The 17,946-nt window shown below is 36.3% G+C and overlaps 2 protein-coding genes across 4 annotated transcripts in view; both read right to left on the bottom strand.

Moving 5' to 3' along the window:
• The window catches only part of ZNF143 (zinc finger protein 143), a 39,989-nt gene extending 33,241 nt beyond the window's left edge, over positions 1–6,748 (bottom strand). The window contains exon 1 of one of the 2 annotated variants that reach the window (XM_011377242.2): positions 6,637–6,748. The gene's annotated coding sequence lies outside the window, so the exon portion shown is untranslated. The remainder of the gene's footprint in view (positions 1–6,636) is intronic. The other variant, XM_011377240.2, reaches the window with a different exon arrangement.
• Positions 6,749–13,927: 7,179 nt separating this feature from the next.
• The window catches only part of IPO7 (importin 7), a 40,570-nt gene continuing 36,551 nt past the window's right edge, over positions 13,928–17,946 (bottom strand). For both annotated transcript variants that reach the window (XM_011377239.2, XM_023521605.1), the window contains 2 exons: positions 16,846–16,962; positions 13,928–16,067 (listed from right to left, as the gene is read on the bottom strand). In XM_011377239.2, the coding sequence (XP_011375541.1) occupies positions 15,970–16,067; positions 16,846–16,962 (215 nt within the window). In that variant the 3' untranslated portion in view covers positions 13,928–15,969. The remainder of the gene's footprint in view (positions 16,068–16,845; positions 16,963–17,946) is intronic.

Raw genomic sequence — 17,946 nt, 5'->3', positions numbered from 1 at the left:
ACTAACTTCTCTAGTAGGGTGGATAACCACCCTGGTTTGCCTAAGACTGAAGAGGTTCCAGGGACATGGGACTTTCAGTTTTGTTTTTTGTTTTGTTTTGTTTTGTTTGGGTAGGGTATGGGGTGCACCTTGTTTTGAAACTGAGATAGTCTTGGGCAAATCAAGACAAGTTGATCACTATCCTTCAGTCTTGTTCTAGCCACAACCTGCTCACATCCTACACTCTTAACAATATTGGTTAAAATTCTAGTAATTAATGATACTGATATCATTTAATAATACTAATATCATTTAATGATATTGACATATTAAATAAAAATGATAATGGTGATAACTAACCCTTGATGCCAAGCATTAAGGTTAATTCATTTAATCCTTTTAGCAATTCTATGAATTAAGTAACATTTCATTGTAATTTTGCAGATAAAGAAAATGATCAGAAATGTTAAATGTTCTTAACTCCACAACATAATTAAATAAGAAAGTCTGCCTTCTAACCATTTAGCTCAATGTGAGCTACTGGATTATTTGCCCCTCCCAGACAGCCCCATGTGTCTCTTGCATCTGGGCCTCTAAACATTACTATTCACATCATCTAGAATACTCCTCCTCCTCTCTTTACTTGGCTAAATGTCTGGTTTCAGAGTCCACCAGAAAATTTTATCTGAACTTCCCAAATTGGATCTGAACGCTTTAGATGTATTTCCCATAATACTCTGTCTATACCGTTATCATAACACTTATCACAGTACACTACCCATTCTTTACCAGAGTGGGCAGTATATCAATATTACCTAGTTACTAGATTGTTTAAGGAGGATGTTCCTATAGGTAGATTACAAAGTATGGGTTATACCTAGGAATGCTTATAAGAGGTAATATAACATTATAGTTAAGAATGAGGGCTCTGGAGCCAGACAGCCTGCTTCAAAATCTCATTTTTCCACATATTATCTATGTGACCACAGTTTCCCTATCTGTAAAAGGAGGATACTTAACAGAGCTATTGTGAAGATAAATATAGATACTTTAGAACAGCACCTGGCATTACATATATGTTTGCTATCAGTAGTTTTAAGCTAAATGAGAAGAGATTATACAGCTCATGTCTCTATCTTATTCACTATTTTCTCCTACTACTAGGTTTTTGAGGTGGAGGCTGGAATAGATGACATTCTTAATCTCCCAGGATTAATATTACTGGCTCAAAAAATTTGAGCATTTTTATGGCTATGACAATTTGCTGCCATTACTTTTATGAAGTGTGCTAACTGCACTGCCACCAGCAACATGAGCATGCTCCTTTTACCACATCTTTACTGGCGCTGGATATTACATTAGGTTTGTCTGTTATAAGAATAGGTGAATGATTAGTCAAAAAGATTAAAGAAGGGAAGCATAAAAATGACATAGACCTTAAATATTTTACATACGTAAACATACATTCATTTGCTAGTTTTTGATAGAAAGCCAAGGCCTTTACTCTGAGAATTAGTCTGTGGATCTGTTCAGCATTGCCTTTTTGCAAAAATCACTAGCACGATGCATTCCAGTTGGGGTTACTTTAAAAAAGAGCAAGAACTTAAAATCCTTACAAAGGGATTTTAAGATAGAATCCTTCCAGATTTAAACATTTCTACCTCCTCTCATCTTTCATAGTTATACTACTTACAGGACTAAGTCCAATTCCTTAGCCTGACATTCAGGCTACTCTTCAATCTGGCCCCTACTGACCATTCTAATTTCATCTCCTATTATTCTCCTTCAGATCTTTACCTTTACCATGGTCAAACTACTTTAAAATATATATATGTGTGTTTTTTGAATAAATATCCATGACCGATATTCTTAGTAGTATATATATGTATAGATACATGTATGTGTGTGCACACAAATACCAGATAATGTGCATGCTTTTAGGGATATAGAGAGGTAAAAAAGAAGTGGTCCTTGCTTTTTAAGAAACTCATTCTATGGTGACAGACAAGTGAAAACAGGTAACTAAAACACAACGTGGTGACTTTTGGTCAAGATGGTTAAGTAGGTAAATGCTGTGCTCGCCTCCTCCCACAACTACATCAAAATTACAACTAAATTATTGAACCACCCTGGAGAACGACCTAAAGACTAGCTAAACAGAAATCTTTTAACTAAGGACATAAAGAAGAAACCATGTCAAGATTGAAAAAAAAAAAAATGATTAGGACAACTTGGCACTAGCTATCAAAATTTTAAACACAAGTCTTAAACCAAGTAATTCTTTTGGGAACTTATTAAACAGATACTCTCAAATGTGCAAAGTTAATTGTAGTATTATTTATAATAGCAAAAAATAATACAATCTAAAAGTCCATCAATAGGGACAGGTTAAGTAAATTACAGAATATCCATAAATGAAATAAGCAGACATTAAAAAGAATAGATCTATATGAAATATGTCCAAGATATACTGTAAGTGGGACAAAGCAAACTGCAGAAGAGTTTATATGGTATCAATGCATTCATGTTTTTAATAAAACTGTATATAAATATCTGCATAGGCTTGTATATACACTTAAAAATGCACATGGTAACCTCCCAGAAATGGGACTAGGAGATGAGAGTGGAGTGAGGAAAGGACTTTTAATTTTTACCATATACCTTCTGTGAGTTAAAAAACTTTTAAACCATTTATTTTGTTCATGGTTTTAAAAAATAAAATTAGTTACTTTAAAAAAGTTACTATAAACAAAAGTATTAATAGAGTGAGGAGCACCTAACTTTGCCTTAGGGATGCAGAGACAGGACCCATGAATTTGGGCATAAAAAGATAAGTAAGCATTTCCTAAAGATCAGAAGAAGAGAGAGGGCAGTCCAGGCGCAGGAAAGTTTTTGTTGCTGGCTCTTCCAAAGTGCTAAGCCCCTCACTACCCAGATCTCAGTCCAGTTATCATTTGAATCCTACAGTATTTGCTGTTATTTGGCTTGTAGCCCAGGTCACTATGAATTACTAATCATGTTTTTATTATCATAGACTTCATCTGCATGTGGATTTATAATTTGCCGGATGCTATATATTTGAATTCTGCTCAGTACCCGGGCAATTAACCAGCTCCTGAGCTTCCATTTCCTCTTTAGAAAAAATGGGAGAACACCTTCTTGACAAGGCTGTTGCAAGAGTTAAGTGAAATAATGTACGTAAAGCCCTTAAACTCAAGATGTTTTCTTTCTACAGGTGAAGAAAGTGAGATTTCTAGAACCTTGTTTTTGACTGAAAGGCTTCTGATTCCTGATATCTAATGCTCCTCTCTCCTGTTCCTAGTCCTTTAACTCCTACATCCAGTCTGCTCAATTAGACTATAAGCCATCTAAGATATGTACTGTGTCCCATGGGTCTTTGAAATTTCTGACTCCTAAGATTGTATGTTCAATAAAGATCTAATGAGTTTAATGGCAGTTTGTACTTGCTATATACACATAATACCTCATGTTGCAGTGCTTTACAATTGTCCTCCATTATCTAAATCCAGCCATGCTGACCTAGTTCCTAGTATACATCTAACTTTTCTTGCTTTTGCACATAGTTAGGTGTCACCTCTTACCTGAAATGGCCATCCTACCACCGTCTCCTTATTTTCTATCACAGAACTCTGTATCCTGCACAGGAGAATTTCACTTATCAGAATTTCTAAATGAACTCTAAGTTCCATGATGGCAGGGCCCTCATCTGTCTTATTAACCCTGGAATTTCTAGTGCCTACAAGAATGCCTGACACATGGGACATGATTACTAAATATTTGTTGAACAAATGAATTTGAATGAGGTCATGGCTTGTTAACTGCCTGAGATAGGATTAAAGATTAGGTCTTCTTTTATTCCAATGCTCTTTTCAATGTGTCTCATTTTTTATAATATGCTACTGTATTATGTGTATATAGCAAGTACAAATTGCCATTAAGTGATTCCAACTTCTTGTGACCATTACTTCATATTATATAAATCTTTATTTTCAATACAAGGCTAAATGAATTCATCATTATTTTACTGAAAGATGTGTACAAATAGCACAATAACATCCATGCTATGACATATTATGTACAGTATTCAAATACTATATCATTCTAGGTACTACAGACATTTGATATTTTAAAAGTAAAAAAGGTGAGTACTTAGTAAATTACTGAATAACTCAGTTGAGAGACTGAGCTTCTGAGCCAGTCATAAGTTCAAGTTTCAGCTTTGCCATGTAATACCTGGCCAAGTTACTCTATAAGCTTCAGGTGACTCATCTGCAAAAGAAGGACAATAACTCCAGTATTTGACTTAGGTTTGTAGTTAAGATAATAAGTTTATGTATATATGTAAAACAGTAAGTCATTTAATTTACTGCCTAGCCATAGTTAGGTGCCGAATAAAGTGGTGTTTTAAGTACAAAATAAATGCAGTTAGTTAAATGCCTGTGTCTACACATTAACGGACAAGTTACTTTCATGGGGTGCAAAATTCTCACTGTGACAGTTTTAAAATGGGATTAGATTTATGAGAAAGTATGGAAAAAAGTTCATCATTGTTTTTAAAATCTTTCCTATGAAGGAGAGGGTGATTTCTCTGTCTAAAGTCATCTTAAAAACAAAATCATTTTGATTTACAGTACAATAAAGTTTAAAACACTGTCTTACAAATTAAGCACAGAAAGGAGCAATGACACGTGGAACCCAACTTTTAAAAACTCACTATGGTCTGAAATAAAGTCAAGAGCAAAAAGACTTAGAACTAGGTAAAACCTCAGATTAATATAAAAACTAGATAAAAACTTCAAAGTTAAGTAATTATGAAAACCTCAGGACTCAGAAGTTCTCACAAGTTCATAAGCTACGTATATATTATAAATAATAATAACAGCTAAAGTAATAGTAGAGGTACGATTCCTCAATCTAGCTAGATCATCCAGCTAGGTGAAATGGTGCAGCCACTTGGAAAACAGTTTGAGTTACTCACAGGTGGACCATATTTATCATATGACCAAGAAATTCAACTTCTATGTATACACACCTACGATAAATGAAAACATATGCCCAACAAACAAAAACTTGTACGTAAATGTTTACAGCAGCTTTACGCGTAACAGACAAAAGATGGAAACAAACCAAATGTCCATTAACAGATGATGGATAAATAAAGCATGTTATGTCCATACATAAAATATTTGGCAACAGAAAGGAATGAAGTACTGACATGCTATAACATGAACGTTGCAAATATTACATTAAAATGGAAGAAGCCAGTCACAAAAGCCCACATACTGTGTGATTCCATTCATATGAAACACTCGGAATAGGCAAATGTGTAGATTACTGAATGATTGGAAAGCGGTGGGAAGTTAAGGGAATACAGGGAGTAATTTAACGGGGTAGTTTCTTTTTAGAGTGATGAACATGTTTTAAAATTGTGGTGATGGTTGCTCAACTCTGTGAATATACTAAACCAATTTAAATTACATACTTTTAATGGGTGAATTGTAAGACATGTGAATTATACCGATAAGCTGTTATTTTAAAAATATATTTGTGTGTGTGTGTGAAATTTCCAAAATATGCGTTACAAATCTCATCAGCTTTTACGTGATCTCCTTATTTCTCTTACTAAACATTTAACAATGAACTTATATTAAAATAACATTTAATATTGCAGATTTTTGTCAACTACAGCAAAATCCACGTATCTTCTAAGATTCAGGACAAAGGTGACAACACCGAACCTACAATTTTCACCACATCCCTCCTCCATCCCCCCCACCCCGTGGTTATACCAGCTGATTAGACACGTCCAAAGCAAAGACTGAACTTGATTTTAAACAAATAATGGGTTTAGCAACGGTATTCTTTCCCACTTTTTGCTTAATTTCGTTACTGCGGGAAAACGTAATGTTAAAAAAAGCATAAGAGAATGGAGTAAAAATTGGTTCACGTTCCCCAATGTTACAAAGCAACTGAAGGATTCGTTCGCTTTGGCCACAACTGAGAAAAAGGAAAAATAAAATTAATAACTTCTAATATTTGATGTTAAGCCTCAGTGGCCTAAAAATAAAAAATAAAAAAAAGTGAGGGGAACAAGTGATCTGTGCACGAACTGGGTGGGAGGAAATTCTAGGAGCAATCTGCAGGTGGGGTCCGAGCGGGCCCTCGGCCAGTCCTGCCGCCAGCGCCCCAGCTGAGGCCTAGTGCGGACCGTGGCCCGACGTCCCAGCCGGAGGAGATTCGCCTCGGCGGCGTCTGGGGACTTGCTCCGCGCGGAGGTCAAGCCGAGAAGCGCTACCCAGATCCAAAGGGCTCCACCCTTCCCTCCTTCACTCCCTCCCCTCGGCGGCCCCCTGAGGGGAACAGGCGGGGCACAGCGCGCAGAGACTAGGGGTGGGGGGTGGCGTCCTCAGTGAGAAACGCTCCGCCGCCCCAGAGTGGCGGCCGCGGGTTATTAATAAACTCCGCTTCTGCCCAGGCGCTGCTGCCGCGGCCGGCCGTAGAATCGGCAGGGCCTGCCGCGGAGGCTAAGCAGCTGGAGTCAGAGTCGGGGCCCGACTGGGCCCACGCCGCAGCGCTGAGGGCGGCGGCCGGGCGGAGAATAATGCACACTGGGTAAAAACACATTTATATACGAACCTCCGAGAAAATTTTCCAACAATTCCTTCGTCCGACCACCATGCACCAGGACAGGAAACAGCCGCCCGGCCCCCAGGCCCCGCAACCCGCATAGCGAGTCTGAAGCCCGCCCCCAGTCTCCATTGGGCTGTCACTACGTCATTCACTGGACGCCTTCTGCTTGCCATTGGCTCAAATTTAGGCGATGCGCGACGAGACCGCCTTATCCACGCCTTATTTTCGTTACGTCAGGCCTTAAAGCTAGCGCCTGAGTGGCTTGCGTGAAGTGCGGAATCAAAGTTCCTCTGTCTGACTGGTTGGCAGAACTGCTCATCCCAGACAGACACCGCCTGGCTGACAAGTGAATTATGCCGATTCTGGGGCCCCAGCGGGAGGCGCCATTTTGTAGCGAGGGAGGGAGGTTGGTCCTTGTGACTAGCTGGGAGGGAGAAGAGGTGACTGGCGCCATTTTCCCCAAAGGGGCTGGGAGGTGGTCTTGGCTCTCCCGGTGGGCTTGTTGGAGCGCGTCCTGGAGACTGGTTGGGCTTTGTCTAGCGATTATCGAGTGTCACCCTTTGGGAGGGAAGTGGTCGGGAGGGGTAGGTTAGGATGAGAAGCCTTACAGCTCCTTGGGGGCTCTCGATGCCAGCGGAGGCCTTTGAACTTGGGAGAAGGCTCTGCTTTCTCCAGAGCTGCTGTATGCCGGTCACTGGCTGCCAAGCCTCCCTGTGCTTCTGCAGTCGTCGGGGCATCACCGTTCGTTGGGAGGGGAGCCTCCTGCCTCTGCTAAAGTGTCGGCGGAGCTTGGCAACGGGGCGATGGTCTTGGACTCTGCTGGGAGATGCTGCGGATCCTTTTGCGCTTGCATGTTGTTTAGGTTCAAAACCTGAAGTAGTCTGTAATGGTGTCGCGACATACCTTGTGTGTCGCGAAGTAAAGGAAAGTCAGAAGCGGGGAAAAGCATGGACTTAGGCTCCCCAAACCTATTACGAATGGATACAAATTAGTTGTGAAGTTTAGGTAACTTTCGTAGATCTTAAGCCAAACTTTTTCTATGCTACTGGGAATACTAGCCATTTCAGAAGTATTCAGTAAGTATTCATTCGCTTTGGTAACCAGGCTGAGTAAAGGTGAGATAAAATGTATAGATAGACTCAACGTTTGTTAGATCTGGCATTCCATATAGAATTGAGTTAACGAAGAATGAGGAGGTTGGCCCGTTGTTACAGGTTTGTGTTCTGCTTGCAAAAATTAGAGAGCGCTGGATAAGGTTAGGTTCCTTTTACATTTCAGGTGATTTTGGAATGACCAAGGGGTTAAATCAAAAGGAAGTTAAAGACAGCCTTCGTCTAAGTGAGGATAATTAAAATGTTTTGATTTACAATTGAGCCTGATTTGAGATTTTAACGATAACCTTTTTGATAGAGAGTAAGGGGCAGGCTGACCCTAACCAAATTACAGTTGCAGTTGGTGCTTAAATGCTATTCGAAGGAAAATAGGACTTTGAGTGTCCTTTGACTACATATTCTTTAGAAGTTATTTTTTACGCCCTTCTAAAAATAAAAAATGTGACACAAAATTGGATTAGGTTACTTGAAACTGAAAGAATTGGCTCACTTAAAATAGTCTTGTACCCAATGGAGATTCTCTTTGTCGGAGGGAAATAGAGTTCAGATGAAAAACAAGGTGTTTTAATTTATACTTTGTACCTTCCTGATGTTATATGTGTCTAGTAAATAGAAATGTTAATAAAAGAATCCTAATACTATTATGCAGTTTAGTCATTTATTACTAAGACCCATGCCTGTAGTCTACTACTTAAAACACTAATACAGAATCTCAAAAATAATTTTAAATTACTCTTTAATTGTAAGTTGCAGTTACAGGACATCTTCGTATCTCCAGAACTTAAAGAGTAGTTGTAAAAATTGACTGATGGTGGCGGATAGGACGCTGTAATTCAAATCTGATTCAGGGAGAAACCTTAATTCTGATTTTGTCACGTGTAATAGAACTTTGTGTTAACAGTATTTACCAGTAACTATAGAAGAGTTCAAATGTACAAAGTATTCAGGGCCATCCATTATCTTCAGATTTTTCCCGAAATCACCTCCTGTTCCTTATCTCTCATTATATTTTAATGACTTGAAAACATTTAATTTCCAACCAGTGCTAGTCTAGGCTTTTAAAGCTGGGCCATTTTGCCCAGTTTTCCAAATAGTTTATTTCTATCCCTCTTTAAAAAATGTTTTTTTAAACATTTCTTTCAGTAACTCAAAACTTTCTGGAGAATTGATTTTGGCATATTTGTACAGTGATGTAGCCATGAAAGTGTAGAAAAAAAGATGATGAGAATGACATTAAACTCTTAAAAGTATCTCAGAGAGGGTGTTAATAGGTAACAGATTTATTTCTGTAATGAATTGAAATTATGAATTTGTAAATTTTTTAAACTAAGGAATTCAAAACCAAACTAGTAGCTTGCTCTCTCCATTGGGAGCTGTGACTGTAGATGTGTCACTTATCTCAGAACCTGTTGTCTCATCTGTAAGGTAAAAACCACTTATGGTATGGTATGATTGGAAGGATATATGAGAATGTAGGTAAACATGTAGCACAGTTCCTATCAGATGCATTCAAGTGCTTAATGTTAGCCTATTCGTTCTCCAGTTCTCACTTTAATAGTCTACAGCAGGGCCCAACCCCTGGGCCACAGACCAGTACCCGTCTGTGGTCTATTAGGAAGCAGGCTGCACAACGAGAGACGAGCGAGGAAAGCATCTGTGCTTGAGGCTGCCCCCCATCACTATTACTGCCTCAGCTCCACCTCAGATCGTCAAGCATTGGATTTTCATAGCACCAGTCGCTGGGGACCACTGGTCTACAGCAGTGGTTCTTGAGAACTTTGATAGATCCTTTGCGATTTTGGATGAAAGCTATGAAAAACTGCTGTAGTTTCATAGAGGCTCATGGACCTAGAGTTGAGTCCTTGGTCTGTAGACTAAGCTCATTTAGTTAATCTCACTCAACTTCCACACTAAAAGGATTAATCAGGGCTTAATTAGAATCCGTTTTGGAAGTGTGTGATTAGGCTACTTAAAATGTTCCTTTTGATCTCATATAAATGGTTCTCAGTATATAGCTGACATAAGCATAGCTGTAATACAACTAGTAATGTTTTATTAGTAGGTAATCTCATAATTCCCTTTATTGCAAGCTGATGTAATTCCAGTATGAATGCAGTTTTTCCATTTTACCAAGCCTACCCTTGGATCACTTGTTAATCCCATTCATTATATCTTTGAAAAATCATCTAAGTGAGTGAGCTCCAAAGTTTACCAACTATGGGTAATGTGTATTGAGTTTTAGTGGCAAACTAAAAGGAAAATGTTAAAAATCTTTTAAAGCCCCTGAAGATTCCAGGTGTCTCTTTAAAGCTTCATACCTCCACAAGATTCTAATCATTTTGGCTTCTAATTACATTTGCTTAAATCTAAAGTAGAACACTCCAGACAAAAGGAAAACCAAGTTTCATTAATATACATAGTAAGTCTGGTGTTTTCAGCAGTAGAGTTAAATAGTGGATAGTCCATGAATGAAACCAGTTTTTAACATTTTCTGGGAAAACATACTCGAGACGAAAGGAGAATTTTTTTAAAAGACGAAGCTCATGTTTTCAAGTAAGCGATAACATTTTATAGAAAAACACTTAAGTGCTGTAATTTTGGGGGAAGTTTGGCTTAGTCTTAAATTTCTAATACTATGTATTACATTGAAATTTATAAAGAGATTAAACATTTACAGAAAAAGTTTTAAGGATTATTCCCCTGCCCCAACTTTGGCACCAGCTTGGGTGCCAAAAGTAGTGGCATTTTTTAAAAAATAGCAAGACGAAATTTGGGAATATGATCCTAAAGACTTTTCCCCCTAATATGGTGATATCTCATGTTACACTTTAGGGAACTTTAACCAAATTTGAGGCTCACTTTTAAATGAAAATTATCGATATTCATATACCATAAAACCATTTTAAAATGTATACTTCAGTAGTTTTAAGTATATCTACAAGGCTATGCAACTATGACCAATATCTAAGTCAAAACATTTCATCATCCCCAGAAGAAACCCTGCACCATTATAAGGCAGTTGCTCTTCATTTCCTCCTCCCTGCCCCGGCAACCTCTCATCTCCTGTTTCTATATATTTGCCAATTCTAGACATTTCTATAAATGGAATCTTCTGACTTCACTGTTTTCAAGTTCACCCTCGCTGTAGCACATAACTACTTTTTATTGCCAAATATAGTTTTATGGATGTACCACAGTATTGTTCATACATTCTTCAACTGACAACTACTTGGGTTGTTTCCACCTTCTGGCTATGCTAGTATGAACAACCATGTACAAATTGTGTGGACATGCATTTCATTTCTTTTGAATATATACATCCAGGAGTGGAATTGCTGGGTGGTACTATTTTCAACCTTTGAAGAATTGCCAAACTTTTCTCCAACAGATTAGCATTTTATGTTATCAGCAATGTTTCTAATTTCTCCGTATTGTCACCAATACTTGTAATTGTCCTCCTTGATCATGCTAATAGGTGAAATTATTCATTTTTATTGATTTGCATTTCCCTAATGACTAGTGATGCTGAGCATCTTTTTCAATGATATTGGCCATTTATCTTGGAGAAGTGTCTACTTGGATTCTTTCCTATTTTTGTTGCAAGCTGTAAACGTTCCTATATACTCAGGATTTGCAAATATTTTCTCTGGATTTTCTTCACTTTCTGAAAAGTGTCATTTGACGCACGAAAACTTAAATTTTGATGAAGTCCAAGTCATCTATTTTTTGTTGTTGCTTTTGTGTTATATCCAAGAAACCGTTGTTGCCTAATTCATAGTCACAAAGACTTACGCCTACATTTTTTAAGACTTTTGTAGTTTAAGATCTTATATATAAATCTTTGAACCATTTTGAGTTAATTTTTGTGGGTGGTGTGAGGTAAGGGTCCAACTTCATGCTTTTGTATGTAGATACCTAGCTGTCTTAGAACCATTTGTTGAGAAGATTCTTTCATACATTTAATGGTCTTGGCACCCTTGTCGAAAATCAGCTGACCACAGATTTAATGGTTTATTTTGGACTCAATTTTATTCCACTGGTCAGTGTCTATCCTTACACTAGTACCACTGTCGTGATTACTAAATCATGTTCAGATTCAAGATTGTTTTGGCTATTCTGAATCCCTTGTATTTCCAAACAAATTTTAAGATGTTTTGTCAATTCCTGCAAAAAGGTAGCTGGGATATTTTAGTAATTAAAGAATTTATAGATCAATCTGGGGAGTACTGGCATACTCATGGTATTATCTTCCTATTCATGAACATGGGCTGTCCATTTATTTAGGTCTTCTTTCAACAGATTAGTTTTCACTTTTTTCCTAAGTATTTTTGACGCTATTGTACATGGAATTTTCTTAATTCCACTTTGGTTTCATTGCCATATAGAAATATAACTGATTTTGTATATTGATCTTGTGCCTGCAACCTTGAAAACATTAGCTCTTTTTGTGTGGACACCTTAGAGGTTTCTGTAAGATGATGTTAATCTGCCAATATAGTTTCAATCTGGATGTCTTTATTTCCTCTTCTTGCCTAATTGCTCTGGGTAGAACCTCATGTACCATGAATAGAAGTGTCAAAAGGTAACGCTTGTCTGGCTCTTGATCTTAGGGTGGGTAAAGTTTTCAAGTCTTTCATCATTAAGTCCAATAGTTTTAAGGTTTTTGGTAGATACCCTTTTTCAGGTTGAAGAAGTTCCCCTGTATTTCTAGTTTGCGTTTATTAAGTTTTGAAAGGAACATTAAAAGCCTGATAGGAGGAATTTAAACATAGGACTCAAAGACATTAACTCACAAATTTCAATCTATACACATGAAAGCAGATAAAGGAATTATCTATCACCTGTGCTTACAACCTGAAAGGGGAATTACCTCACACAATGTTACTTTTATAGATACTGAGAACTGGTGAATGCCAGATGGGTGAGGGGTTGGGGAGCTGGGTAGAAAAGATGAAGGGATTGAGTACAAATTGGTAGTTACAATATAGTCCCCTACTGCATAGGGAATAGGCAATAATAACTATGTATAGTGCCAGGTGGGTAATCGGGCGGATCACTTCATAAACTATATGTCTCAACACTATGCTATACCACCTGAAACTAATATAATAGTATTGAATGTCAACTCTAAGTGAAAAATAAAAATTAAAAAACAAAATATATTCCTCCCATAGTGACAGAATCCTGGATTTCTAGGTGAGAACCTAGTTTTCTCTATATAAGGAACACAAGCACCAAAGTGTTTAATGCTACTTCAATAGTAGCCGACTTCATCAAGGGTAAAACCTAAAATTGAGGCAGACACTGACAAATAGTCACAGATAATCTTCACCGAAACTTAAATAATATAGAACAGAGCTGATATTTTAATAACTGGTATGTTTTAATGTAACTTTAGGTCATTTAACAAATGCTTTTTAATGCCTTCTATGCTTAAGGAATTATTGTGCTTGATCTTCCCAAAGACCTGGCTTAGTCATTAATACAATTCTTAATGACTTTTGCTTCATGCTTGCTTCAGGGGCTACATCTGGGGCTGAAGAAAAGCATAAATAGCCAAAGGGCTGTGGTTGGCCAACCCTGCTCTACACTTTGGTTTCTTCCAGAAGTGAACATAACAGTTATATCTCGATAAAGTGTGTACATTTAGCAACCACCATTTTATAACCTGCAGAGAAACGGATGAACTTTTAAATAGATGGAATACTTCAATTTACAAAAAAGTGAAGAATTTACAACATCAGCCACTAAAAGAAACATACTGAAACCCAAAATCAGAATTAACTTCTATAAATTAAAAATTAAGTTATAGGTTAGTGAAATTATGGGAAATACTGTTAAAATCTATATGCAATTATGTTTATAAATATTCACAAAGTTATCAACAGTCCTACAACCTTATCTAGAAACAGATATATCAAGACTCATAATCTGTAAGAAACTAATTTGATGTTAAATTTAAGGAAATACTAAAAATAATTGAGGTATATATTTGATGCATGAGAAACTACCATTTGAACATTATTTAATATTAAATATAGTTTAATTTTAAGGTCTTTAATTTGTTAAAAATCCATAAATGGAAATTAGTTTGGATTGTATGACAGAGGAAACAATAAAACTTGTTCTCAAAGACATACCAATACATTTTCTTGAAACAAAACCTCAGCAAATGAGAATTTTCATACTGTGCACGGGAATAACTGAAACCTTTATTAGATATGGTTTTCCAATAACAATGTGAAAACTGGAATTATCAATTCAAAGAGCAGTGAAGTCTGAAATTTAAAAAAGTAGACTAAGTATTAGGTAAAGGGGATAAAAGGTAAAGGAAGACAAAAATGTTTAATACTATTCAATATCTCCCCTCTGTACACAATGTTGCATATATACAACTACTCCATTTTAATTTTATTGATTTTATATAATAGTGAAATCCCCTTAAGCAACCTAGGGTATACAGATGGTGTCCAACTTGGGGGGAAAAAGTAGAAACATACTTGATTAACAGTTTTCACCTACACATTTTAGACAGACAATTCTTTTTTTTTTTTGCCAAGATTTTCATAGTAAATTCATAAATATAGGAAATATTTTCACTCCTTCAGTGTTAAAATAGAAAACCAAACAGTGCCAACAATAGTGGCTTAATTATTGGCATACAAGAAATACACAACACCAATGGGTTTTCTTCATTATGCATTTTAAATATCAATATGTGCATGTTTTATTTTTACAGTTATAAATTTTCTAGTCTGTTATAGATAACAGGATTTAATATTTTTGAATCCATTGAGATGTTGCTTTCAATTTGAAATATTGTGTGTATACATGTATATAAAAAAATAACTCAATGTATGACTCATCTGACAGATGTTTAAGATCAATAAAGGCTTAGTTTTGAACATGCAGTTTGGAGAGAGGGAAGTAAGCCAACCTCTCTACATTGTCTTGTTGCTGGCTTGTTTTTGCAGTGGTATCAATAGTGGTTTTTGGAGGGAACCATGTGCCTTCAGCCTATCTATTTAAGATCAGATACCACAATCAAGAGGGGTAAGGGAGACAGGGAAATGGGGGTAGGCAGGTGTTAAATGTCAAATTTTAAAAGTGTACATTCTGTACACTTTCTACGTACAAGATAAAAACAGACCAGTGAGGAAAAAAATTTATAATTAGGAAAACACTGCAATCAAATCAAGACATAATAGCCGAATTAAGTTCTTTTAATAGATTGCATATATAGATGTTTAGCCATACTCTTTGATCAACTCTTTAAGAGTAGAACTTTATATCCAATTTACATGCTTCAAATATCACCTTTCTTGCTACGGTAAGGTCTTGTATCCAAATATCCACTTGTACACTGAGAGCTTTAAGAAAAAACAGGACACAGAGGGAGTTGCCATTTTTTAGCAGCAATGAAATACCACTAACCCCTTTTAACATACCGAATTCAAGTCACTATCAGAGGTGAGCGCACCACAAAGTCACCAGGTACAAAATTGCTAGTTCATTTTTAAATTAATAACTTGAAATTACCCCTGCCCCCCACCCCAATACATCCCTTCTTTTTATAAACAGCAACCATTTTGCTATTTTATACATAGGCTAGCAGGCTTGTTTCAATATGAAAGTGCTAATTCATTTACAGATTTCTTTTAATCAGTTATGTAGTGCTATAATAAATGTCCAATAATCTACATAGAAACAATCTTTGATGAAGGAAATGATGAAGACTGAATAAGGTTATCGATTACCTTATCTTATGTACATATGAAGAATAGATACCCAATGGTGAGGAAGAGACAGAAATCAGACAAATACTCATAGGTGTAAAAATTACATCTACCTTTGAGCTTATACTGTAAATGAGACATTTTAAATAGTCCTGTAGCCCATGCCTATTTTTCCTCAGAAAAAGAAAAGCTGCCTTCATGACATCCCCTCTTGTTTCATATTTCCACAGTGTCACTTGAACTTTCAGTCAGAATCTTACTTTCTTCAAAAAATAAAGAAAATACCCCCCGCAAGTTTCCTCCCTCCCCCAAAATCCCTCTGGTTTCTTTTTCAGTGCCAAGTTGCATGATCAGGTCCCACCTCCTGGGTTTTTTTGTCCATCTATTGATCAATTAGTTTAGAGTATATAACATGAACCAGTTCTGGAACCACTACTAGGAGGAACACAAGCTCTTCACTACACTCACAAAGCAGGAAAAAAAGTGATAACTCAATTCATCCCTGGCGCCGGGCCTCCAAAATTGAAAGAGCTTGGCACAACTGGAGCACTGAATTTGTATCCTCCATGCTTCTCAATCATTTTGGATTCTAGAAAACAAATAAGTGATAGTTTAATAGAGCATTTTAACATTCTACTACTTTGGAGAACAGAAGAAATTAATAAACATTAACAATAGCTTCACTAATATTAGTTTCAAAGTTCTCTCTCCTGTTGTACTCTGTAGACTTCTTAGCCAACTTTTCATTTCCTATTTTTAAAAAAAATCTTCGAATACCACATTTTGAGTTAAATAGGATCCAATTTCCAAAAGGAATAACAGCTAGTGAATCTAATGCAAGCAAATCCAAATATAAAAAAAACACTTTAGAAAGCTAGGCTTTTTTTTATAAGGAGGACCCTTCTTTGAATATAAAAACCAGTTTGACTAATAATAATAAGACAGAAAATTATTAGGCTAAGCTGTATCTAAAATGTTCTTTTTTGAAATGCATATTGACTGCAAATGTTTAAAGATGAAAAGATAATGTCTGTGATTTTTCTTTAATACACTTTTAAGAAAGAGCAGTTCTCATAAAAGTGTTTTACACTTTTAATAGGATTTTCAACTATCAAGCCATCACCATGAGCTTGAGCAACCTTCTTAAAGCTTCTGCATATTGAAAATAGTCTTCAGCTACACTTAGGATCAGTAAACTATAGTCAAACACATTAATTTCTTCATTTCTATTCCTTCAGGTTAGAGTGAACTCCTATCAACTGCAACAACTGTAACTTTTACATAATTTAAAATAATTTAATATAAAAATTTAAAGAGGTATCAAATCATTAATCGCATTAAACAGGGGTTGTGATCAATTAACATACCATGCGCTGCTCTTCTTTGATCGGCCAGAGTTGCTATATCCTGTAACTGTTTCCTTTGTTCTTCATTAAGACCATGAGTCAGAGCCTGATACCACACAGGATTACGATTTTGTATAGCTATCAAAAAAGGAAAGAAACAAGGGTGAAAAGGGCAACAATAAGAGCGGCCTGATAATTCCTTTCTATTCTACGCCCTGTACTCTACTCTCCAATACTAAAATTCTGACCTATTTTATATTCTCCCAATAATAATTTAAGTTATTTGTGAAACAAATGATGCAAGGGTAGGGGTGTGTGTCAATTCTGGGTTAGCTTTATGCCTCAAAAAAACATAATCATTCTCATAATTCTTATCTCTTGTAAATAAGGATTCAAAGCCTAAACCATTCTTATATAATAAGTAACAAACTAAGGAAAGTTTAGAAATAGAATTAATCTAACCCCCTAAAAAGTTTCAGAGTTAAAGCAACTTGATAATAACCAAGGCTACTTTGGTTAATTTTCTCAACTCTCGAAATTAAAAAACAAAAATCAGAAGCATTAAATAGACGCAAGAAAGAGATGAATGGTACAAAATAAATGCCTCATTTCTTTCTGCATTGTCTATTCAAAAACTGTTCTTAAATACATCTATTGTTCTTCCATAGAAAGATAGCTGTGCAGTAACTGAGTTAAAATGAAAATGCTCATACATTATTACAGCCTAAAAAATGGTCAAACTAAATCTATGAAAAAGGGAGGACAAATTTTCCCAGCATGTCACAAGAGCACGTGTTAAAAACCTTACAATGTTCCACAAAAACATGCATAAAATAAACTGATGTATAATGGTAGCAAGTCTGACCATGTATTTCTTTCTTTCAATTAAATAGCTATACAAAGGGATGTGTGTGCGGTGAGAGGGAGAGACGGAGGGAGAGGTGTTCTCTATAAAGAATTTTTTTTAATGGGATAATTTCAAAAATGAAAACTGATTTCCTCATGTACTAGGTTTACCCAGGTATTTGTGGGAAGTAAATCTGACATTCAGCTGCATGATTTAATATCTCTATTTTATTGCATTTACTGTGCATAGACCCTCTATTATAATCCCTTAATCCT

The sequence above is a fragment of the Pteropus vampyrus genome, unplaced genomic scaffold (genome assembly GCF_000151845.1).
Source record: "Pteropus vampyrus isolate Shadow unplaced genomic scaffold, Pvam_2.0 Scaffold307, whole genome shotgun sequence".
Classification (NCBI taxonomy): Eukaryota; Metazoa; Chordata; class Mammalia; order Chiroptera; family Pteropodidae; genus Pteropus; species Pteropus vampyrus.
Note: the sequence above shows the minus strand (reverse complement) of the source record. Positions and strands in the feature narration are given on the sequence as shown.